Source organism: Xiphias gladius, chromosome 3, assembly GCF_016859285.1.
Source record: "Xiphias gladius isolate SHS-SW01 ecotype Sanya breed wild chromosome 3, ASM1685928v1, whole genome shotgun sequence".
NCBI lineage: Eukaryota > Metazoa > Chordata > Actinopteri > Istiophoriformes > Xiphiidae > Xiphias > Xiphias gladius.
The window spans coordinates 24274715-24301334 of NC_053402.1; the positions used below are offsets into that span (position 1 = coordinate 24274715).

A 26620-nucleotide genomic window follows, 5' to 3' on the forward strand; every position below is an offset into this window, starting at 1 on the left:
GTTGTCGCCTGCTCTGCTCTTGGTGTTTTCACGTCTACTTTCAGATGCACTTTACCTGCCCTGGGTTCAGGCTGTTTACGGCTGCTGTTATACATAAAGGAGGAAGCTACAGGCTTTTTACAGCCACGATGCAGGAGGTGAGAGTTCAACACTTGAAAGGTTGATTATGGATAAAGTGTCCCTGTAACAAAATAACTTGGTCCGGCCTTGTGCTCTAGAGCAAGACCGATTTCTCCACCATCACAAAAAGTACAACACACTGGAACCTACTTGTTTTATATTTAATGGTCAAAAGATCCAGCTGAAATTTGAGCTGAATTCTTGGAGCAAGCAGGATATGCACTCAAACACTAGGCCCAGCAGCTAAAACCAAGTCCCTCTGATCCAACAGCACTGCGATAAATTCCAGCGTCCGGCTTGTTTCTAAACTGTGGTAAAGAGCTGCGTAGTCAACTGTGATAGTTCCGGAGGCTGTAGTTTGTGCTGCTGCTCAACTGTAATGCATTATACAGAGAAGTGTGTCTGCTATTTAACCCCCACTCACTGATATAAACAGAGTAGACAAAGTAATGGAAACACCTTTGAGTTTCGCTAAATACGATTCAAAGCAGTTTCACAGAAGAACTGAACATTAGAACCTTCATGAAGGAGGATTTATCCCAGGACTGTCGTAGTAGACTGCTTTAGCTCTAACTAGGTGTACCCCTGTTGGCTCCAACAATTCAGTTCAAATTTCAGTTCGACTTTTTGACCATTACACATAAAACAACTAGGTTCCAGTGTGTTTTACTCGTGTAATCACTGATTTCTTAGGAAAAAAAAAAACTGACTTCCAGTTTGACCTCAAACAACGTTGGAAAGTTTAATCTCATTTAATCCCAAAATATACAGAAAGTGAGACGAAAATCGTAAAAATCCAGCTGGAAAATCTGTCAGACTGGTCGTAGAGAGGTAGTTTAATTAACATCAGTCCTTCCCCGACCCCTGAGTCATTGTTCACGGAATCGTAGGTTTCTTTTTTAAATTATTTGAGTTTCGTAACGTGAGCGGAATTTCTCTCTCTTCGTCAGTTCCACGTTCAGTTCAGGTGACATCTCAGGCTTAAGAAATCAAATTAGAGCAGGACGTTGTTCAGACAGAAACAACTTGGAGCAGGAGTGAAAACAGGTTATAGACAAGCAAAGAACATCTGTTCACTTCATGCTCATCCTCAGAGCGATTGTTTGTTTCAGGATGAGTCACAGCTGATGATCAGCCACGGTCTGTTTAACATGACTCTCTCATGGGCACCAAGGTGAAGCGCTTGGTGTGTAAACCTCCACAGTCCACATTCTGCAGAGGGAAAGTCCAAACTCTCGGTGGCCAGATGTGCAGGATTCTCAGACAACCTGACAGCCCTGACGACGCGTCTCTTATTCATCAACTTTCTCATGCAATCTTCAGATCTGCAGCGGCTGATGGTCTCAGCTACACCTTCTTGTAGTTGTTGGGCAGGTAAAATGACATTTATTCTGTTTTACTGAAGACGATGATCAATTACCACGTGTTGACAGGGGGCTTGTTGTAGAACAGGTACTCACTGCAACACAGGAGGGACACGGATGATGTTTCTCCTCCTGGTCCTTCCTCAGGACCAGCTCGAGGGAAAATTCTGTTTTTCTTCACCTTGACAAGAATGTGATGTCTTGTTAGCATTATTCTATCAAATGTGTTCACAAACCATTAAAAATGGCGTTCCCTCCAACATTGTGAAGTGCTTGAGGACAGTGCACAGGCCCAGGGGTCTGAGGGGGTCAGGGAGCCCACAGGCCAGAGCCACTGTTCAAAGTGACTGTTCGTATTTCTTGTCCAGTCAAAAGTCCATAAAAGAACCACAAAGGGAGACAAACCGGCAGCCCCGTAAAGTCCGATGTTCACATCTACCTGAAGGGACTGGTTCCAGAATACCAACATCTGTGCTCTGGTCGGCCGCAACATATCGTGTCTGACTGTTAACGAAAGTCATCGAACAATGCATGAAGTGAAACGAAACTGAAAAATGGATTTTCATTTATGGTATTTCCGTCCCTGAAGATGCCTTATTACCACGTGAAGCAAAGTGAACCCACAGCTTGGACGAGCGAGCGAGAGAAAGGTACGTAAACACAGTTTGTTCTGTCCTTCAAAAGTCTGTATTGTTACGGTAAATATCATCAATACAATACGTATGAGCCGATGAAGTTATTCTGGTGGAAGGTTCCCTATTAATCCTTCAGTAGAATACGTGGATGTGCCCGACTCAGCTGAGAGTTTCCTGACCGAGGAGAAGCAGTTTAACCCTGGCGTTTGCGGGCCTAAGCAATCGCCGGTTCAAACTGTGGTTAAACCCGGTGAGAAGCCCAACGGCGATTTTCTCCAAACTTGTGCTTTTAGTTAGATTTTGCCATACGCCATTATAAATAATGGGAAACGACGTTTGATGAGGTCGGGGTTAGAAAACCGCGAACTAATACAGAAGAATAACGTGGGATCGTGCGGCATTTCAAATGGCACCAATAATTAAAGTCTTTTCAAGTCTTTTTGGACCCAGTGAACGCAACATCTGCATTTCTGCCTTTATTTCATGCCGAGGCTGGAGACTCCCACTTGGCTCGGCGGGGCTTTGAGCTAAATGTTTCCCTTCATTGGGCCTTCGGGTGATATTAGCGAGTCACTGATCCCAGGAATGGCTGCGAGGGCACAGCTGGCCCTGCGTCCCGATAGCAGTTGCCATAGGCGGCCAAGGTGGCACGGGACTGAGGGAGTTCGCAGCCATGACGCAGAACGTAGAAGATGACTCTCAGAATTGGGTTCTCGGTGCTCATCTCGGTTCTCCTCCACATGGAGCTTCAGTAGATGCTGCCTGCTTAAGGCATCCTCACAAGTTAACCAGCTCACAAGATTTCCATCTGTTCCAACAATGTTATTATACTGATGTTCAGCAGGCTTCCGTCAAGGGGCAAGCACGCGTACCTGGTTGTATTTTGACTCTTTGCCTAGTCATTGCATCATTGAAACCAAAAATAAAAACCCCTCTGCAGTGTTTTTGCATCTGAAAAGCCATCGGACTCGTGGGTTTATTACTCAAACTGGACTTGGTGGACTTTCGTGTCTCATAATCTGGTTTCAAGTCTGTATGGTTTCACTCGCGGTGATGTTTAGTTTCTTTGCATTAAATCCTCCTAAAGTCTTAACACTAATCCTCTCTTTCCTACAGTGATACCGATACCGACATGAGCCAGTTCCAGTGGGCTGAGGATGACTTTAATCTGCCGGCGGGGGTGTCTCGACTGGGCCTCTCAGCGCCAGTGAATGGTAAAAAATACCTCATGTACCACGGCACCACCAGGAGAAATGCTCAGTCCATCCAGGCCAAAGGTTTTTACCAGTCTACGGGCGGGATGCTCGGCCGCGGCGTCTACCTCAGCAGAGACCTGGAGAAAGCTAGCCGCTATCCACTCAACCACCCTGAGTCCGACAGGGTCGTCATTAAGGTTGTGGCCGACGTGGGGAAAGTGATCGCCATCAATTATCAGGGCCACCCGCGTCAGACGACCTGGCACGACCCCAGATACGGCGAGGTGTACGACACCGCCTGGGTGCCACCCGGGTGTGGAATGGTGAAGAGCGGATTGGAGGAGGATTGTGTCTGGGATCCCAACCGAGTCCAGATCATTGATATCATTAAACCATGCCAAATCAAATATGGATCGGGTGCAGGGGGCTACATGTGAGCACTACCAGCTGTTGCCGATTTATTTTGTATGGTAAAATGTATTTTTATATATTTGGATAAAAAGTAAATGACATCGCATTATTTTGTTACCATGTCAAATTCAACCCTCAAAATAAATGTTTCATTTTAAATCTGAGTTGTTGCCTATTTATATTGAAAGCAACGTGTTCACCAGTGAGCCGCTGGTAGGTGGATTGTGTCACCTTTGGACAAAGCCAGGCTAGCAGTTTCCCATTGTTTCCAGTCTTTATGCTAAGCTAAGATAACGGACTGGTGGCTGTAGCTTGATTTAGTTGTCTCATATATTCCGCTTTGTGACTATGTAGTCCTTCCTCATCGGTCTGTCGATCTCTCGTCGTACTTCAGCCATCATCCTTACCGGGGCCAAAGGAACACGAGCATCAGGCTTTTAAACCGCCCAGTCTGAACCCAGTCATCACACGATGGTATTAGAAGGTGAACAATAACAATGATCACCACACTAATCGATCAGATCTGACTAATCCTTGAATTTGATTCATTGTAAAAGAAAAAAAGTGGTGCCCGCATGACAAAACACAGCCGTCTCTCTGTCTCTTTCAGAAGGACGTTTTTGCACAGTAGTCCATGTTGCTGCATCAAACTGCGTGGCCATTTCCGTAATTTGGTAGAAAACTCCTCACTTTCCTCTTTCGCGGAGACGGAGTAAATCTGACGGCAGTGAATATGCTTGAATGATGTAGAATTACACTGCGGAGCTCCATAAAACACACGTTGGATCATAAATATAATTATCTGTGAGTGAAGGACCATCATGGTAATTACCGTACTCTGTTCATACACAATGGCTGCAACAGCCACAAATGCATATACTGTATTTGCGATGTGATACGTAGTAATTGTTGCATGTGTCATCATATATACAGTGATTTGATGTGATGCCGTGTTAGAATAACAGCCGGGGCCACACCTGATGGATGTGAAATATGTTGACGTGTGAATCCATATATGTAGTGATCCCATATTCTTTTAAATGTCAGCTTATTGTAGGTTTATTCATATTTTAAAAAAAAAACATGCCAACAAATGCATGAATATTACATACATTATATGTTCATACAAAACAAACATTATCTGGTATATTCCCTCTTTTCATATTAATGTGCACAGTTATATTTTACTGTATGTGTGCCTACATCTGGTGACCATGTAAACTGAGGTGTGTAATACACGTCGCTATGTCCAGGTGGCGCAGTCGCTCCATGGTTAACACACCTGCCCCCCAGCTTCTCAGCTACAGTTACTCACCCTCAGGTATGAATGTACCCTATTCAGGTTATTTTACACACCAGCACTATAGAATCATGTGGTCACATACCATGGATTCACCTCCGATCACACAGATCTGTAGAAAGAGAACATCACGTACAAACCTGGACATATCCAGCAGGTTGCATGTGCTGTTAAACACGAGAAATGAGACAATAGGTAATATCACATGTATGATGATGTTGGATATATGTCAAACACATTAAGGCGCAGTTACTTTATTCTCTCTTAATTTGATGATTAGTTTCGTGATTAATCAATTCATCGTTTGGTCTGTGAAACATCAGTGACAAAGGTCCATCAGTGTCCTAGAGCCCCGAAACGTTTTCATCAAATATCTTGTTTCATCCGTCCAAGAGTCCAAAGCCCAGGGATGTTGAATGATCTGTAATAAAGGGGGAAAAGAAAAACAGCAGAAATATCACATTCAAGATCGCGTTTGACGATTTTCCTTCAAAAATGACTGAACCGATTATCGAGGATCGAAATAACCGCTCATTTTTTTGTTGATCGATTAACTGACTAATCATTACTGCTCTAAAATGAGCACGTGATTGTAAGTCTTAATACATATTCGTACATCGATCTGTTTCTGCAGGAAGGAGCCAAATCTGAACCGACCTCCCCTTTTGATTGCGGGACCGGTGATTTGCCTTTGGTGCACGCACGGATTTCTGAAGGTACGGATTGCGGAAGAAAAGGATGTAAGCAGCTGAGAGCACAGCGATGTCGGAGGGCAGCAGTAGACGAACGAACGAACGAACGAACGAACGAACGACCGACCAAGGACCGGATCCACTGACGCTTTGGATCTTCTCCACTCCAGGCAAACCCCTCGTTCCATTCCTTCACCAGCACTTTGTGTCCGTTCATTCAAATTTTGATTTGGGGAAAACACAACTCGGCTCAAAATAAAAAGATTCAGTCAGAATGAACTCAGAATAAAACAAATGTGACACTGAGTATCAGATACAGGAGATGGATTGTGTTACTGCAGCAAGTTGCCAGTTCATTTTAAGACCAACTAGAATGAGCTCTTGCAAACATGCAAAACTTGAAGTTGGAATTTAAATTCACGAGACAACCCAACTTTGTTTTTTTATTATTATCATTATTATTATTATTATTTGAACCACTATCTCTGGTGGTTAAATTGAAGTAGTCCTTGGTCAAAAGCCGTGACATGACAGTGACTTCAAAATTTTTATTTATATAGTTATCAAACACAAATCACAGCTTTGCCTCAAAGGGTTTAACAATCTGTAAGCACATGGCACCTTGGACCCTCATTACAGATAAGGAATAACTTCCCCAAAAAAAGCTTTTTAATGGAGGAAAAAAGTCAACAGGAGGGAAGAAGAAGAATACGACTGTTGCCAAGTTTTTTTTGACGTGATCTCGCCAAAACAAAGAAGTGTTGAAACTTGAATCTCGAATTCCAGGAAGGACTGACATAGAACAGGAGCCGTCAGTGCGGAGGAGACGGATATAACACACGTAAAGTTCCACTATGGAGAAACAGAAGGACAGTATCCGGTAGGCATATCGCAAATATGACGACTAAGGATTGAGGGAAATCCAGGTTGGACCTGAGCCACACCACCTCCTCTTCATCCTGAGGCCCTGGAAAGAGGAAAAACTGAACACAAGAGACAAAAGCCAAGGACACAGGTCTCCTGGAGGGTGAGGATCCAGACCCAAGACGTCTGAATGAAGGCACGTGGAAGGAGAAGGGGACAGAGAGAGCAAGAATCCTCTCTGTTTTTAGATCATCATTCGATTAGATCACTTGCACTTCTCCGCAATATGCATGAAATCAGACTCATCTGGTGGAAAGTGTAGTCGAGCGCGAGCAGTGACGGAGCAGAGGAAGATGCACAGACCCGCTGGAGCCCATTGCATCTGCGTGTGTGTTCACTGCGCGGCTGGAGACGCACAATGCTCGGAGCAGTGATCGTTTCCTGAGCCCGTATGACGGAGGCTTCGTTTATTTGCATGCCGGTCGTGACGTGACTGTGCGCGTTCTTACGCAAACACCGCTGCAGCCACCTCCGACTTACCGGGTCGTCCGGTGAACCTCTAAAGGTTCCTCCGCGTCTGTGGCACGACGCGTGGCTTCACCAGACCGCTCCCCCTGCACACGTCTCCCCTTTTACTTCCGCGCTACGTTTTTCCTTTTCTTGAGGACTTTCCTCTCGAGGGCCTCCGCAGGGGGCCCCTCGTTTCGTTTGACTGCCTTGCTTTTCTTGGGATGTGTCGCCGTTTTCCGCACGTACCCACTCGCATTTGAACCACGAGACGACGATGGGGGTCCTCGTGTGCTGGCGCGTGGACCAAAGGTGTATCATACTGAGTCGTTCTTAGGTTTCTTTTCATTGTCTCCCATCAGTTGCACCAATCGCCTCGAGGCTGGCTGCACGTGGAGACCGGACTTTATTCATCATTTTACGTTCGTCCGTTTATTTGATTCATCTGATGCGGTTTTCCCACGAAGGCGGCTCGGTTGCCGGGTAAAGAATTCTTAAATTTAGACAGAAAGTTGCCGGTCTCCCTTGGATGGATGGACGCACTTGCACTTCTGAACTTTTTGACACCACCTGCCCTTGTGGTTGTAGATACTAGGGACTTCACGAGCCACCGTCACGAACCCCGTGAAATGTCTGAGTGTGAGTTTCCAACTGCCTCTTGAGGGATGAATAAAGCATTTTGAAAATAAAAGACTGTTTCTGGCTGTTTCTTTTATTCTTTCATGTTTTACTGCTACTGCACTGCCGGTGGTAGGAGGAGCATTGGCTGCATGCTGTGTGGGTCGGGGACTGCTGCCCGGGGCCGTAGAAATGCGGGGTCCGGCCCCGGAGGAGACACCTGATGCTTCCGCTCTTGGCCGGTTCACAAACTGCAGCGACGTCATTTGATCCAAAGGAGAAAATAAAGGCTTTTTCCAAACTGTTGACTCGTGAGTGGCCGCATGAGGGCCCCTTTGTCCTCTCCGCTGCCTGCAGACCTCCAGACCTCTCTCCTCATTTCGAGCCTTTGCCAAATTCCCTCCTCCCCTCTCCTCCTCCTCCTCCTCCTCCTCCTCTCTGGCTGCCAGTAGCGCCTCTTAGTCCGCGTAGGGGAGCGTTCATACCCCGCTGTCGGCGTTTAGCGGATGGGGTTCTCGGCTTGAGCCGGAGGGAGGAGGAGGAGAAAGATGAACGGTAACCCGTGTGCCCGCAGGCTGGCCCGGCGCTCCAGGTCCGCCCTGCTGCTCGCCGCTCTGGCCGTCCTGCTGGTCCAGACTCTCATCGTGTGGAACTTCAGCAGCCTGGACTCTGCCGCCGGGGACGGCGGCGCCAGGAGCCGGGAGAAGAGAGAGGACCGAGCCGGGGGTCTCAACAAAGCCGATCGGGAGCACCCGCGGAGGGGGCTGCAGAAGAAGGGCAACCCGCCGCCGCCGCTCGGAAAGGCGGCCGTCAGGCACAAGCTGCAAGCGGTAGGTTTGACTGCCGTGTGCCTCAGTATTCACGGTGAACCTCGTTGTGTGAGTTTAATGAAACGTTTCACACGTGTGTCTCTTCCACCGAGCGGACAACGAGCGGATATTCCCGAGGGAAGCCGCGTGGTAGATGCTACTGACCGGCCGCAGCTGCTCGCCCGCTGTTCGGGCATTTGCATCAGCGCGGTTGCCAGCTACCGTCCCCGGTATGGAGAGACGGGTCGGGAGGCCACACTTCATTCTAAAATCAGTCCATTTAAGGCGTCGATTAATGGCCAGTAGCCCGGGTCACATAACGACTCACGCCTCGCTACTGTTAGTCTGTGTGTACGCACATCCGACTTACCAACAGCATCTAGATAAATGTATAACTTTAAGCTGGAGTCAAGGTGCTGGTTTCCCCCACTTTTCATGAATACCCCGTAACGGAAGACAGAAGAAGCATGAACGCAAATAAAATTGATGATGTATCCGCCGAATGTGAGAATGACGGAGCGACGGTCCCAGAGCATCTTCGGTCACGTTCTCCGACGTGTCAGTCTCTCGAAAACTACGAAAGTTTGTAATTGTCTGATTCGTTAAGGGAGTTTGGTGCGACGGCTCCGCACTCGATCGACAGGAGCGTCTCACTTTTAGCGCGTCACTTTCGCCGCTTTTCACGTAGGAGGTCAACATATTGTTACGAATCGGTTCATTCTAGACCTTCACACCCATCCCAGATGTTCGTGTCCAGGTACCTGACCAGAATAAGATTGGTAACTCAAACCCTTGTCTCGGAGAAACTACCGGGCTGAACTGACACTGTAGAACATTTTTATGAATGGAACTCGGTCCTCTCCGTCCTGTTGCTCCCCGAATTCAAGCTAAATTCTTCTTTCCTCCTTTTTCTCGTCGAACCACTTTCATGACTCTCTCGCTTCCATTCATGTCATTTGATTTCCAGACATCCTCTCATCACCTGTCAAGCTTTCCCGCTCTGTAATTGTGTGTGTGTATCTTACATTTATGTCCCTGTAATGTGGATTCGTGTGCAGCACACCTTTATGATCTGGAAGGGATTCCACAGAAAATAATATTATCCGTGTGTGTGTGTGTGTGTGTGTGTGTGTGTTGGTTTTTACCTGGTGGGATCCAGGTGTTCTAACGTGTTCTTAACACGTGAACATACTGTACACGCTGCTCAGTGTGTGTGTTAGTGTGTGTGTGAGAGAGACTTGGGTTATATTGCAGGGATCCATTTTTACGGCCTTTCATTACAGTTAACCGGAGGCTCTGTGATCTTCCCTGTGTGTGTGTGAGAGCGCTGATTTGTCCTGGCAGTTGGCGGCTTTTAAAACCTTAGAGATACATGCACATGCACTTTTCATAGGACGAGAGTTTAGGAGGTGAAGAGAGACAGAGTGAGAGAGATGGAAGAGGAGAGAAAACAGGATGTAATGAAAGAAAAGCAGTGGGTGCAGAAGGTCGACGTGAGAGCTAAATGAGTAATTAGAAAGATCTGAGGACATGGCTGAGCAGGGGAACAGCGGCAGTGTGTTATTAGTCAGCGAGAGTGTGTGAGTACACAAGACCAACTGGTGCCGTATATCTGGTTTAGATAAAGACCAGCGTCGCTGGGCATGAACCTGTTTTTCTGCGAGGGGGCGTGAACGTGGGAGGAGGAAGGGCGCCGGGTTTTTAGGCCGGTCTGGGGCACTGGTGGGCCAGAGCATGTGTGAAGTGACTGTTAACTGTGTCCTCTCCTCTTGCTAAACGATCCCAAAGAGACACAGAACAACCACAGCAGGACACAAAGTGATCACAAAGAGACACAGAGAGACGGAAAAATTACCACAAAATGATTAAAAACAATGTCCCCCTCCTTTTGAGTCTCTCAGTCTTGGGGGGCCTTTACCTGTTTGTGCCCAGAGGACCACTTTGGCATAAGCCATCCATGGTCTGGGGGAGATGCAATGAAGGCTAGGTTTCAGACTGTGGGACAGGACAAGATATTTGAAGTCGTCATTTTGGGCTCAGGAAAATGATGGTTGAAACCGTTATTTAGTCAAAAAAGTTTTTAGTATTTGAGATTCAAGCGAAGGTCAGTGACGGGGGAACGCTCGCAGTTTTCAGTGCGTTCTAGCCACAGATGTCTTCACCTGGGCATTGAGCCTCAGAACTTCTTGAGTATCAACTGAAATGTGTCCTCGGCACCGAGAATGTAGCATGTGTGTGACGTACGGAAACCTTGGTTTGAAAGCACAGGACATGACAGAAAATGATACGGAAGCTTTTGGATAATTGATTAATTGTTTAAGTCAATTTCAAGCAAAAATGTCAAAATTAACTGGTTCCAGCTTCTAGAACGTGGCTACCTAGTCTCCTATGAAGATGACTATCTCTGGGTTTGGGACTTTTGGTTGGACGAAACAAGACATTTGAAGTACGGCAGCAACGATTATTATTATTGATATATTCATTATCGATCATATTAATTCAATGTTTAGACTTTAAAACATTAGGGAACAGGGAGTCTTTTGGGACCGTTGACCATGATGACCACCTAGACCGAGACTTCCGTCGAATCGCTCACTTTCCCTCGTAGTTATTTCTCCTACGTAGTAGTTGTCTAACAAGGCCTGTACATTTGCATCACTAAATTCAACGACAAGACTGGAAAATGGCGACATCGAACCCCGAAACGAGAATGGCGAAACAGGCTGCTGGTAATGCTGGCGTGGCTAGCAGCAACAAGCTGGCTAACACCACATAGACCCCAGAAGCGGGCACGCCTAACCCTGTGGCAATGAAGGTCCTGACAGGTTTACAAGCCACTTTACAGGCTCTGTGTGAAATGGCTCGGGTTAGCAGTATTCTGCAGGATCTACGAGCAGATGTTTCAGTGGTGAAAACCTCGCAGGCCAAAATGGAGACAGATGTTGATAATGTCAACGACATGCTCAAACAAGCAAATGCTCCAATTATGGATTTGGATAAAGTGGTTAAAGAGAGACCGACAATGCCAGGACCTACAGAGAGCAGTGCAGGACATCGCAAGCAGAGACAGACTTCTCAACCTCTAGCTTGTTGGTGTGAAAGAGCGCTCGGACAACGGGGAAACGAAGGGAGTTCGGGAGAAGCACTGGAAGTAGACCCGTCAGAAACCGAGTTTCAGCGGGCACACCGCTCCCCGGCTCCGGTGCCCGATGAGGCTCGACACCGGGGTCGATCGTTATGCATTGTCGCGGTTATTTGGAGAGGGAGAGGGTGCTCGTGGCCGCAAGACAAAGATATTGAGACCAGAGGGGAATTATCTGGAATGACTCCGTTTGTCCTGGCAGGACCAAAGAAGTGGTTGAGAAGAGGAGGAGGTTGGCTGACGTCAGGAGGACACTTCATGACCTCGACATCAGATTCACATTGGCTTACCCTGCGACTTCGCGTTTCACATGGAGGGGGGGACCCTCGTAAAGCAATGGAGCTTATCACATGGAAGCCACAAGAATGAATGAATCATAGATTAAACGACTAATCGATTAATTGGAAAAATAGTCTGCCGCTTGATTCATAATTAAAATAATTGTTGGCTGCCACCCTGGTGTTATGACAACGCCGAACATATTTGTATTGGTGTAATTTGTAAATGAATTATAGGGGTTTTGTAGAAAAACACATTTCTCAAACTAAGGTTTTGAGAACGCGACAGAGTAAGAGAGCAGAGTGAGAAAAATTCAGTTTGTGACACAAATTTCTTGAAAGAAAAAGAGAATATACTGTTTCCCATGAAATATGATATCAAATCTAGATTTTGACACAGGTCTCGTCTGTAAGACCGGACCCATTGAAAACACTGGAGCCTCCTTAGAGCCCTCAACCAATTCAGATTTTAATTGTACTTCAGAACATTTTAGCAAACAAATTTGTAATTAATCTGCCACTCAGACAGCCTGAGGCATTCGGGAAACACCTAATGGTCTGGTGTGATAAATGTGTGCGCCTGGGTGTGTTTATTGGCAGGAAGGAGCATCGTATTTCCAATAAAAGACTAGACATCATTTGAAGGAGCTCAGTAAAACTGAAACACCTATGCACCCTGTGCGTGTCTGTGTGTGTGTGTACATGTCTTTCTGTGGTTGTGTGGACAAATTTTGGTTTGGAACCATCAATCCACTGTGAGGACATTTTGGTAGGTTTGAGGGTTAAGACTTGGTTTTAGGGTTGAGGTTAGAGTCAGGTTCAGGTTAGGCTCTGGGTTGGGGTTGGACATTTAGCTGTGATGGTTGAGGTTTGGGTGAGGGGCTAGGGAATGTACTATGCCAATTAGTGTCCTGACAAAACATGTAAGACAAGTACGTGTGTGTGTGTGTGTGTGTGTGTGTGCCTTTTGCTTTCGCTGCAGCGGCTTCCTGAATGCACACATTCACCTCACAGATGCACTGAAATACCAGCAGTGTTCAGCTTTTCAGCAGCTAGACCACAGAGAGAAGGAAGGGAGTGTTTACAGGTGTTGGAGTGTGGTTGCAGTAGTCGTGGATGGCGCCACAGGCGCACAACTCTTACATTCATCACACCTTTCAGGGGACGGACACACACACACACAGTGCTCACCACATGTGTGCATCAGAGCCGATTCAAATCCTAACAGACAGATCAGATCAGATTAGAGGACTGGTTTGGATCAGGTTTCTCTGATGGGATTTATACCTTCTAATCTAGTTTAGATTGTCCAATAATCCCTAAATAGTGTGTGTGTGTGTGTGTGTGTGTGTGTGTGTGTGTGTGTGTGTGTGTGTGTGTGTGTGTGTCACACGCTCCTTTTTGGGACCAATTTCAGGCTAAAGACCAGTTAATTGGGGATGGCTTGTTCAACTGGGGACAGAAGTCGTGTCCCCATTTGGAAAAAGTGGATTTTTGGGTCAGTGGTCAGGGTAAGTGGTAGATCTACAGGTCTACGTAATGTCCCCAAAAGTGACCTAGATCAATGTTTAGACCTCGGGAGCAGGAATATTTTTGGGGCATCCGGCATGCAGCTGTGACGGTTGTAAAGGTTTTCCAAGGTTTTCCGAAGCACCTAAAAATTGCTTTTGAAAAACTTTATCTTTTCTCTTTCAGGAAATATTGTCCCAGTTACTGTGTAAAAATCCACAGACCTCACCTCACCATCAGTTGTGTTTATCACAGCACATCTGTATCCATGCCAGCAGGATGGCATGAAAATGAAACTACAAATTATCCAGTGAGTAGGAGGTCCAAGGGGAATGGGGTTTTGTTTCAGACATAAATGAATTATAGGATTATCACAAGTTACCTCGCACAGGTGAAGACCCTGCAGGGCTTGTTAGTAGTAATAATGATCATAAGGATGACAGCGGTAATAAAAATAGTTTGTGAAAAACGGATGTTTGTGAAATTTGGCTGATTGTGTTGGAAACTTTTCTAGAAAAAAGGGGTTTTTAAAATGTGTGTAAAATGCATTTTTCCTAACTCTTCCTACTATTTTCTGAAATATACTTGCGTGTTCATTCAGAGTTCCGTGTTTGTGAGAACAGAGGAATATGTGATTCTCGACCATATGATTTTATAATGTTTGATTCGTTGGCCTGTCGTCATGAAGGTGCAGCATCGAAGTGCTTTCAGTCAGAACTTCGGGGCTTCGTGTCTCAGATGTTTCCCTCTGTTCAAACATCATGCTGGCATGTTACTCGCTCTATTAGTGATTTAGCACAACACACTGATGTTAAACCCAGAAAGCTGCTTTATGGTTTTTCTTTTTCCTGTTTTCTTTTGGATAATTCTCGCTAAATCTGGCATAGCTTTAAATCCCCGCTTTAATCCCGGGTCGTCCTGTGGGTGCCGGGCTACTACAGCCAGGTTTCACAGCACCGTCCCGTCCCTCGTAACAGTGCGTTTAGCTTACTGTCTCTCCATCTGGCTCTGTTTTTCCTTTCCTTTGTCTCACCAGCTCTATTTTCAGCATTTTGTTTAGACAGATAACTTCATTCCTTTCCTTGGGGAGATGATGACTTCTTCTTCTTTTTTTTTTTCCTGGAGCTCCTGGTGCTCCTGATTAGATTCTGTCTGTTTTTCGCTCCATTTTCGGAGGAGGTGAGAGGTAAAGGAGATGACAATCATCACATACAGTTAGGGGTTTGACAGCAGGAAGTTCAGAGGAAACTGCCACATCATTTAGCAGTTTACTATTCACTCTGTTCTGTTCTGTTCATTAGCGAAATCGTATTTATTTGACCCCGGTGTATGAACGACGTACTCCACGATAATTAGACATTTAAGTCATGATCCCTGAAATGCTGTTCTGATGTGGTTTTCTCTTCACTCAAGGAGCAGCTAAATCATCAGAATATTGTTGTTTTCCTCACACATCTTCATATTGTGGGGTCTAATGTATTTTACAGTGTTTGCATTGTTGAGTTTACCAACCGACTAATTGATCAAATCAACTTATTTTTTCAGCTCTACTAAAAGCAACACTCTCCATGCTAATGTCCCCTAAACTCAAGAATTTGAGAACCTTTTAATTGTTTCAGTCCTTTCTTAAGCAAAGGCGACCACCATTCTCTGGTTCCAGCCCCTTAAATCTGAGGCTTTGCTTTTTTTTTTACATTTTATTGCAGACTTTTATAGTGGAAACATGCTTCCATGTCCAAAAAAAAGAAGGCCTCTGGTAACGTCAGAAGAAATCATTTTATTTTTATGAAATAAAAAGTGTGCTTAAACAGGGCAAATGAGCAGTGGCACTACATCGTGTAGCCATTTATCATGTCATCAAAGTACATCGATAACGTGGGTCAGGATCTTTCTGATTCAGCTCAGTAATTGATCCATCACATTGTACATTCATTTAGGAGTAATTGATCAGAGCTGGATGTTGCGATATCAGGGGGAAAAAGTTTTCACAAGGTAGGAGAAAGGTCAAGGCAGCTCAGTCAGACACAAGCTGGTAATCTTCTATATTTTTCCTCAACTAATCTCACGAAAAGACCGAAACCAACAACGTGTCAGTTCGTCTCTCAACACTTTCTGACTTCCCTCCTCTGTCTGTGGCTCTCAGCTCCAGATCCACCGGTTCCTACGGTCGACATAAATCTTTAAAAACACCTTCACTAATACATAGTTTCTTCTTTTTTTTTTTCCTGGAGCTCCTGGTGCTCCTGATTAGATTCTGTCTGTTTTTCGCTCCATTTTCGGAGGAGGTGAGAGGTAAAGGAGATGACAATCATCACATACAGTTAGGGGTTTGACAGCAGGAAGTTCAGAGGAAACTGCCACATCATTTAGCAGTTTACTATTCACTCTGTTCTGTTCTGTTCATTAGCGAAATCGTATTTATTTGACCCCGGTGTATGAACGACGTACTCCACGATAATTAGACATTTAAGTCATGATCCCTGAAATGCTGTTCTGATGTGGTTTTCTCTTCACTCAAGGAGCAGCTAAATCATCAGAATATTGTTGTTTTCCTCACACATCTTCATATTGTGGGGTCTAATGTATTTTACAGTGTTTGCATTGTTGAGTTTACCAACCGACTAATTGATCAAATCAACTTATTTTTTCAGCTCTACTAAAAGCAACACTCTCCATGCTAATGTCCCCTAAACTCAAGAATTTGAGAACCTTTTAATTGTTTCAGTCCTTTCTTAAGCAAAGGCGACCACCATTCTCTGGTTCCAGCCCCTTAAATCTGAGGCTTTGCTTTTTTTTTTACATTTTATTGCAGACTTTTATAGTGGAAACATGCTTCCATGTCCAAAAAAAAGAAGGCCTCTGGTAACGTCAGAAGAAATCATTTTATTTTTATGAAATAAAAAGTGTGCGTCGCTTAAGGGCAAATGAGCAGTGGCACTACATCGTGTAGCCATTTATCATGTCATCAAAGTACATCGATAACGTGGGTCAGGATCTTTCTGATTCAGCTCAGTAATTGATCCATCACATTGTACATTCATTTAGGAGTAATTGATCAGAGCTGGATGTTGCGATATCAGGGGGAAAAAGTTTTCACAAGGTAGGAGAAAGGTCAAGGCAGCTCAGTCAGACACAAGCTGGTAATCTTCTATATTTTTCCTCAACTAATCTCACAAAAAGACCGAAACCAACAACGTGTCAGTTCGTCTCTCAACACTCTCTGACTTCCCTCCTCTGTCTGTGGCTCTCAGCTCCAGATCCACCGGTTCCTACGGTCGACATAAATCTTTAAAAACACCTTCACTAATACATAGTTTCTTTTTTTTTATTACATTTTTTTTAAATTTGTTAACAGCTGCTCACTGTAGTTTTTGAAGTAGATTTTTTTTTTTTTTCCAATCAAACATTACTCAAACAGGAGGAAATAGTGCATTTTTTGTGGACTAATTTCCTTTGGTGCTAGTGAGTATTTGTGACAGCAGGACGGTGTGTGTGTGGGACTGAGTCGAAATTAACTACAGTGTGTGTGTGTTCATGGTGATGACGGAACATGTCACCCAGCGCAACAGTGTTGCTCCCTGATGTGTTTTTAATCGTTTTTGGGCAACGATGGAGCATCTGTGACTCAGAGGAATATATCAGGCTTTGGATTCACACACGGTTCTTGTTAGAAGAAGAGTTCATTCAGTTTTGTTTTCAGTCTGCACCTGGGGTTTTTGACACGAGGAAAAAGATAGAATATCACCAGACGTACGGTTGGACTGGTTGTGCTGAGGAGGAGGAACTGGCCGTGTTTGTCGAAACGCTTCATCAGTCCAACCAGGCTCCTCTCCAGATGGTGGCACGGATGCAACGTTCTGTCATTTCTAAACCACCATTAAGCTAAAAGAAGAAAATTTACTGTTTTGCAATTTCATTTTAGACATAAAACATAGGAAACAATCTAGAATGCTAGCGTCAGATTTATCCTCATCAGTGTGAACATGGCCTATAATCAACAGATGTCAAAGCAACAGGTCTCCTTTCTTCCAGCCTTCCCATCGCTCTCTCTTCTCTCTAACCTCTTTTAATGTCTCTCGCCCCGGGCGCCTGAGGGAACAGGCTCTCTTGTCTCTTTTCTGTCGCCTTTATCGTCGAGCAGCAGGAGGTCTGAAGGCAGCGTAGACAACTTAAATAAGAACCTGCTGAGGAGGAGAGAGGCTGAGAGCAAACTGACTCACACAAGAACAAAACAAGAAAGCAATGGCTCAGTGTGTGTGTGTGTGCATGAGTATAAAGAATAATGTCTTTGTAGGTAAGTGGTAGTATTTTAGCTGTGGCCGGTCTCCATGGAATGCACAGGCTTCTGGGAAAAACGCACAGCTTTTTAGAAAGATCTGTGAAGGAGAGAGAAACTCCCGTTTGTATTATTCTGTCGAGCGAATTACAACCAGAATCGCTCGAGGACATTCAACTGACCGAGTGTCCTGTGTACACTCGGTCAGTTTTTTGACGGAGAAATGAATGACAGTGGAAATGTGTGTGAATAATAATTTGATGGATGGGTTTTTTAAAGACTGATAGTAACGATAATAGGTCTGCAGCAAATGAAAATTAACATTATTGATTAATATGTGGATTATTCTCTCAATTAATCGATTAATCATTTGGTCTCTGAGGTGTCAAAAATACTGAAATTCCAAGGTGACGTCTTCAAAATTTCTTCGTTTTATCCAACCAGCCGTCCAAAACCCAAAGAAGCCTAAGAAAACAAGCAAATATTCAAATTTGAGAGGCTAAGATCAGTAACACATCAGTCAAAAGAAGCATTGAAAAAGATTGTCTGTCAGTTGATTAAAAAAAATGTTTGAGTCCCTGAGTAGTGACTGCAGATCTTCCTCTTAGGCTGCGTGGGGCCCCCACGAACTCCACCAACCATTTGGTTGAAGCCTAAAAGGCAAAAATACGTGGCAAAAAAAAGCCAAAAACTCCCTGCATTCGTAGCTCTCATTGCCCCGAGCAAACGGCAGTAAATTAAGGGAGTGTAGATGAGCATATCAACATTTTTATCCACTCAGAGCTTCTCTCACCTGGATCATGGCACCAGGACAGTGGACACTGCTGAGAAAAGATTTTTAGTGAGTACATCAAAGAGAGAGAGCGGAAGCAATTAGTCGATTATTTTATTAGCTGATCAACAGAAAGTTGATGGGCAACGATTTTGATGCAAAAATCACCGGTTTCAGTCTCTCAAATCTAAAACAATGGCTGGTTTAGTTAATGTTTTATGATAGTAAAAAGAATATATTTGGGCTTTGGGCTGTTGGCCAGACAAAAAAGAAATGGCAATAAGTCGGCTTGGGCTTTGGGAAGTTGTGATGGTTATTTCTCACCATTTTCCGTCAGTTGATAGACGAAACGATTCATTGATCAATAGAAAAAATAGGCAGATTTTAACCCTTTAGTCAACAGCAACAGATCAGCTGACTGACCCAAATTCCTGGAAAAGTATTGGACATATTTCCTTCAGTACCACAAGCAAACTGTACATGTTGAACAGCAGTATTGGTAAGGCTTTAAGAATAGACAAATATCCTGTATGTTAATTCGGTCTTGTGTGTGTGTGTGTGTGTGTGTGTGTGTGTGTGTGTGTGTGTGTGAGAGAGAGAGAAAGAGAGCCTTTTATCTCTCTCTGTACATCGTAGGTTTTATTCTTGTTTTCTACTGTATTTTACACTCACAATAAAAGCAGGAGAGCTGAAAATATTCACTATGTCTCTACACACACACACACACCCACACATACATTCCACTAAGCTGATATTATAGATGAGATAATGAAAGGTTGTCTGAGGAGCAGGTGGCAAGAGCTGATATTACTGCCTTCCCACAGGCATTCTGATAGCGTGTGTGTGTGTATATGTGTGAGGCTGATGTACGAACACACACTCAGAAACACACGCTTTATCCCTGGAAAAGACAGATGTAGGGCGATCTGTGGGATTAAAATACCCATTGAGGTCATGCGGCTTTCCCACTGAAACACAAACACATACACATATCAACACCTGACTCTAATAGGTCAAGGCCAAGGCCACAGCTGCCTGTGTCTCTGGGGTCAAAAGTCACTTCTTTTATTTTTTTCCTTTCATTTCCTTTCCTCTGTCTCTTCTCAGCTCTTTTCTTTTTTTTCCTAGAAAAGAAACGTCGTTGAAATCCCCGCATGTAGATTTCAGGGATTGTCTGGGAATTTCTTACAAAAAGGGCACTTTACAGGACCAAAATAAACACTGTAGAATAAATAGAGCGGAACAGTTCTGCATGAAAATTAGAATCATAATTTGCCTCCGAAACTGAGGTAATTTTTTTTCCTCACATTTCTTGCTAAACTTAGTCATTTGATCCATTGTTAATATACAGTACTGATTCAGCTCCTCCTTCTCAAGCAGGTGGAGCTGCATTCCAAACTTTCAGCCTGAACTGTTATTGTGAAGGACAGGAACGAGACAATCATTCAGTCCAAAAGAAATAAGAGGGCTCACTTACACCCTCAGATATCATACATGTACTTACATGCCGGCAGTTTTAATGTGTTGTACAGGCTGAAGCGTAATTATTTTCTCTGGATGTGGTTTAAGAAAAGTACCAGCGGGGAAATGTCCCTGTGTGTAAAATAATTTGATCCGTACTCTACATCTATTTCCCTTTGGCTGCTTCTTCATTCACTATTCCTCTTTTCCAATTTATAAAATGTACACCGACATAAAAAAAAAAATGATGTAGAGCAATTTCAGCAATACCAGAATTTAGCAGTTGGCGCCTGACCTCTGTAACAAAGTCAGCACTTCTTGGTTTGCATATGGAAAGCTTTTAATGTGAAACAGCAGCCGGAAGCGTTCAGTTTGCATTAAACATACTTAAACAGGACTTAAAGTTTACAGCCCTGCTAGCAGCTCTGCTGCGGCCGTACTTAGGAACAGTGGTGTTTTGAGCTAAATGCTAACATCAGCATGCCGACATGCTGATGCGAGGCATGTTTAATGTTTAACATGTTCACCATCGGAGGTCAGCCTGTTAACATCCAGACATTTACTTATTAGCTCTTAACACAAAATACAACCGAGGCTGATGAGAATGTCATCAGTTTTACGGGTATTTGGTCATAAGCTGAAGAACTGGACAAATAAAAATGTTGACCTGATGATGATGGCGCTAGAGGGAATGTCAGAGGGTCGTCAGTGTTGTAACGGCTCATCCTAACTGGGACATGAATGTCTGTTCCAAACTGTTTTGTCAATCCATCCAACAGTTGTTGAGACACTGCACTCAAGACAACAAATATCAACCTGCTTGTGGAGCTAGAGGAAAAGTCAGAGGATCACCAAAGCCCGTAGGATTCATCCTCTGGAAACCATGAATGTCTGTGCTAAACTTCATGACCAATCAGTCTGCAGGTGGTGAAAGTGACATTGCCATACCTAGAGCCACGCTGCTAGATCTTGAAGTAATCATAACTTTGAAAGGAGTGTTTGGATATCTAACCACGTGTTTGATTTGCAGTTTTATTTCATTAGATATCAGTACAGCCATGTTTGAGTGTTTATCTTCCCTGTGGGAAGGGGTTAAGATTTTTGTGTGTGTGTCTTTCTGTCTGTGTGTGTGTGTGTGTGTCACGGTTTTATATTTATTAATTTTTCTCCCTCACAGGACGTATACCATTCCCACCGCCCCAAAGAGAAACTTCGCCTGGAAAGCAACAACAACGAGAACTCTGTCCCCAAAGACTTTGACTCCATCGACAGCAACAGCAACCTGGGTGCGCGCCAACGAGTTCCAGTCGGGAACAGCAAACGTAAGCTGGACAAGGCCCAAGTACAAAGCATGCTGGGAAAATCTGCTAATGAGGTCCTCAAGTTCCCTCCCGTCCAACCCCAAGCGATCGGGCACAATCACAACCACACCCACATCCGTAAACCCCACCCCCAGGTGCCGACCGTCCCGGCACTGGTCCAGGGGTCCAATCGGGATCCACCGTTCTACCAGTCGAAGAAGTCGGTCAGTCTGGAGCCGAAGAAGGAGCGGCCGCAGTGTGAGATCAGTGGGAAGGAAGCCATTTCCGCTCTGTCCAGAGCCAAGAGCCGGGAGTGTCGGCATCAGATAGCGGAGGTCTACTGTAAGCACAAGGAGAGAGCGCTGATGCCTGAGAAAGTGCCTCGCTACTGCCCCATAGAAGGTGAGACCAGCTGCCTGAGGATGCATTATACAGATAACATTGATTATAAAATAATCAGTAACGGTAAGTCAATGATAAACTTGTTGGGTTTTTGTATTGTGAGATACAGTCTAACTGACGTAAAACTGTAAAATGTGTCCATAAGTATAGACCCTGCAACGAATGGGTTGCGTTTGCTGTGTCAGGAAAACAAAATATTTCCCAGCTCATTTATTACTTTATGTAATTTGAGATAACGATATTTTTCATGTCCCATTAGTGATTTTGTACACTGATCCAGAGACAAAAAAGTGCTGAGACAAGTACAAATTTCACGGTGTCCTACTGTGTGATCACAGCCATTAAGTCCAGTTAGTCAATATGAGCTTTAAAGGCCCCGAAAACCTATTTGCTAAATCAACTTCTTACAATGAGCAATCGGATCTTGCGTGATGACAGTTGTCTGCTATCTTGAAGAAGCAGAAGCAGATTGTCAGGGGCTTTAAACTAACTTCAATTTTATGCAAACAAACATGTATCAAACTAACTACAGCCTGGTGTCTGACCTGCGGAGATTAGTTTTTTTTCTCTGGTTGACACTGATTGGGAAGTTGATTACGACTTCTCCCAGCTTGTTAAAGCTCAGAAGTTTTTTTTCTTTCCTGATATTGCAGTGTGCTGCTCCGATTAACCACTGTGAGGCAAACATACTGTATTATCAGTCACCTCAGACGAACCCTGACGCATCTCGTCTCTCAATGTAGTTACTAGAAGAGGGTTTAAACAGTCGCCTCACACATTATATTTGCAGCTTCTGCTTTGTGATGTACGGCCTCTGCTTGTTTTTCTCGCATCACAGTAAAAGCAACACACACACACACATGTGTCGTACATTACTTGTGAGGACACTAATTGACATTATGCATTCCCTAGCCCCTGACCCTAACCTTAACCTAAACCCTATTCTAACCTGAACCCTAAAACCAGGTCTTGACCCTCAAACAGCCCTTTGAAGTTGAGAGAACCGGCCAAAATGTCCTCACAAGGGCAATAACTCAAACTGGTCTTTATAAATATAAAAATGCAAGTAAACACACACACACCTCCATATAGTCATTCTGCAAGCAGGAGTTTAAATTGACCAACATGATGACGTACCAATAGTGTAACGGTAACATTTCAAGATATGAAGATTTTGACGACATTAAACTCCCCCTCAGTTCTGTTTTACAGATCCGGATGCCTTTCTTTGAGGTGCTTAGATAAGTTTGAGGTGTTTCCCCCTTTTGTTTGAAATGCTCCCGTGACACCATTTGCATGCTGGCTTTTGGTCGTCTATAACTTATCTCCCTTGTTACTGTTACTGTGCCTGACTTCCTTCTTCTATGCATCCGACGTCGGACTAGAACACCTGTAGGGTTATTATGCTGCCACCTTCAGTCCCGGAAGAATCACACCTCCAGTACCTACAGCATCTACGGTACCTTTGGCGCCTGTAGAAGAACTAGTACCATCACATTTTCAGAATTTTGGCGTCAACTTGTTATCTCTTCTCGTGACATCCCGAGGGCACAGTGTGTTCTTCATTGAACAATGGTCCAAATATTTGTGTGGAATATAGTCAAGAAGACACTACAGGAGAGATGTCTGTCAAAGAAAAAAATGGCTGTGCCCATTCGCGGTGGAGCCTCATGCTAATTATGTGTGTGATCTCCATGATTTTTTGTTAGACTAAATTTGTACAAGGTCTGATAAAGTATATTTCCAAGATACAGTAGAACATGTTTTTGGGAGTAATCCAGAGTATCGGCATATGGAGATTTTATACGTAGTTCAAATGTATAAACCTATGATTTTAGGACTGAATTATCCCTTCGTGTTAACATAATGATTGAGTCAGTCAACAAATGAAAGGGTGACAGATCAACAGACAGAAAGCGAAGGAATGGGACAAGCAGGCGGCTGCTTTGAAAATTTTTCCTTCTAAATTTACCCATCGAGTAACATTTTTAACCCCGGCACGTGTCAGAGCCATGAAGAGACATTCAATTGGTTTCCAATACTATTTTCAGGGATTTTAAAGCATGAATGGACACAGTGAGGCTGGTCACCACAAGGATGATACTCATCCAGCATAATTGCACCCTAATTAAACAAGCAGTTTGTATTCTTATTTTTGGAATGGCTGACTAATGATTTACTTGTAGTCGTGCTCTCAGAACCACCCAGGGCCGTTTGAGGTTTAATTTATATGATTATAGGTTGCTTTGATGATACACTAGTCATTATATCCACAGAATGAAGCTGGGCTGGAGAAGCAGTAAAAGATGATTTGGTTTGGTCTGATGTTCGAGTTTGACTGACATGCACTCAGTCTTTTAAAGAGAACAAGAGGGTTGTTGAAACAAAGTTTGGTGTTTCTTTGCGTATGCAGACATGAGGGCATATCCATGGCCGTACACGATTTCACTCCCCCTGCCTCCCTCTGTCTGCACAGCAGTGCTCGACTGGGCCGCATGATTACAGTTATTTCTCCTCAAACTCCAATCCCAGCATGCCCCACAGCCTGGGAAAGTCACTAATTAGGCCAAGCAGGCCTCAACCCGTGCCATCTTTAGAGTGAGTGTGATGATGGAGAAGCATTAGGCTGTCATATGGTTAGCATTTACAAGAGGCAGATTTAGCTCAGCCAACCAAAGACACAGAACTTCCAGGAAAGACGGAAGTGAAGGTAGAGGAGTGGAGGACAGGGTAAATGCTGATAGTGTCGTTGTCTAACAACCCACTCTTGAGACCAAGAAACAAAAAATCCACCAAGTAGTGTCTGTCTTTAATCTTTTAATTTTAGAATAAAGAAAAAAAACGCACTTTATAATTTCCCAGAGCCCAATTTGATGTTTTTACATGGTTTTTTTTGTATGACCAACTGACCAAAACCCAAAAATATTAATTTTCCTATCGTACTGTATAAGACAAAGAAAAGCAGTAAATCCTCACATCTGAGGAGCTGAAACCAGAGACCAGAGAAAAATAACCTGGTTGATTTTTTAAAATGGTTGCCAGTTCATTTTCTGTCTATAGACTAATCCGTTAATCAGTTTCAGCGATTGACTGCCTTGTTGAAGAATTCAGGAAAAGGCAGAAAGAAATTAGTTCTCAGGCTGTATTCACCACCTGAGTGCTGACATGAACTGAATTTCCAGCAGGATGTGATCATCATTAAAATTACCGTTATATTTGAGTCACGTTAACTGCGCCTTGAACAATGCATTCCTTTTTTTGTGCTGACGTCCTTATCCTCTCTGTCCAGGTAAGGCTAATGTGAACGTACAGTGGAATGAGGGACCCTTAGACGCTGCCCAGCTTGTGCCGGTGCGGATCGCCTTCGTCTTGGTCGTCCACGGCCGAGCCTCGCGACAGTTTCAGCGTCTCTTCAAAGCCATCTACCACACCTCACACTACTACTACATCCACGTAGATAAGGTGAGAGCACTGTCAGTCAGAACTTTTTTTAGTCGAAATTGACGATGGAACAGATTCACTAATGGATCAGTCACTGCTGATGGATTAGAGCAAAATAACCTCGTCCCTCCAAACAGAAAACAGCCAAACTCTAGTTGGTACAGTTGTTTTTTCAAATGTGGAAGCAGCAGTTAACAGTAGTTAGATATATTTGAATTGCAAAGAAAAAAAAACTGGAGATGTGAATGACAATTTGGATATTTGAGACGTGTTAGTTCTCTGTGAGATTCAAGTTGTTTGATTTAGAGTTGATATCAACACATTTATTAATGGTGATTTAAAACGAACTTATAACCTTCCTCCTTGTTTTACTCCCATTTCCCCTCTCCTTTTCAGAGGTCCAACTACCTTCACAGGGAGATCCTGTCTCTGGCCAGCCAGTTTCCGAACGTCCGGGTAACTCCTTGGCGGATGGCCACCATCTGGGGCGGGGCCAGCCTGCTGACCATGTACCTACGCAGCATGGAGGACCTTCTCAAAATGGCCGACTGGTCTTGGGACTTCTTCATCAACCTGAGCGCTGCCGACTACCCCATCAGGTAGGAGAACGGGTCAGTCAGAAGATGCAGACAGCAGAACAATCACCTATAGTAATGTGATTGATTTTACTTTTTGGTTGCAAGCATATTTTAGTTCAAGCAAATAGTTCAAATGTTCAGGGTTCAAATTTTGCCTTCCGTTATGTTTGGATAACAGCTTTGGTAAACTAAAGATGAAAAACATATTAATATAAAGATAACCGGCCTAAAATAAGTATTGACAACCATGGCCTCTCTCTTTTTCTTTTGGTTTAAAAAAAGTATAAAAAGGGACGTAGTAGCTGATTATTTATTTTAGGCCTGTTATTGTTTACTTTTTCTTAAACAAGGAAGCTGTACAGAAAAAGTATTAAAGCAGGTTGGAAAACTGTTTGCGGAAATAGTCTCTAAACAGAGCTTTTATTGGTCAGACAGCCTTTGATCCATAAAGGTTTTGTTAAAAATTGTTCTCATTATATAGCACTGCAAAAGACTAGGAGATTTACCAATCATGTCAAGCTCCTGCCAAACACACAGCACATTGATTTGTTGAAGGACCGTGTCAGCTAATGGCCACTAACCAGTGGCTTTGCAGTCCTGTTGGCCGTGTATGGTTTGTTTAAGGTCTTACGGATCAGCTTATGTGGCCAATAGACGACAAGTGCATTGACTCTGCATGGACTGGGAGTCTATAGCTTTGAAGCAGAGCCCTTTAATGGCTCTCTTGCTGCTTGGGGATTTGAGGAGATCTTTATTGTTAAAGCGCTTGGCTGTGATCAGTGGAGATACTGACTGATGATTAACTCACTGTAGTTGCAGCAGAAAAGAAAAGAGGTTTGTGGAGGATATGGTCAGTCTTGTGTTTGGCTCACTGCCGACTGATCTGTTGTTAGAGGTGCAGAGATGTTGCGATTCTTAAAGAGGTCGGGTCGGTTGTGTCCTTC

General features: G+C 44.0%; 1 protein-coding gene across 2 annotated transcripts in view; it reads left to right on the forward strand.

Moving 5' to 3' along the window:
• Positions 1–8072: 8072 nt before the first annotated feature.
• The window catches only part of LOC120788188 (xylosyltransferase 1-like), a 36874-nt gene continuing 18326 nt past the window's right edge, over positions 8073–26620 (forward strand). For both annotated transcript variants that reach the window (XM_040123758.1, XM_040123759.1), the window contains exons 1-4: positions 8073–8537; positions 21132–21657; positions 24947–25119; positions 25495–25697. In XM_040123758.1, the coding sequence (XP_039979692.1) occupies positions 8256–8537; positions 21132–21657; positions 24947–25119; positions 25495–25697 (1184 nt within the window). In that variant the 5' untranslated portion in view covers positions 8073–8255. The remainder of the gene's footprint in view (positions 8538–21131; positions 21658–24946; positions 25120–25494; positions 25698–26620) is intronic.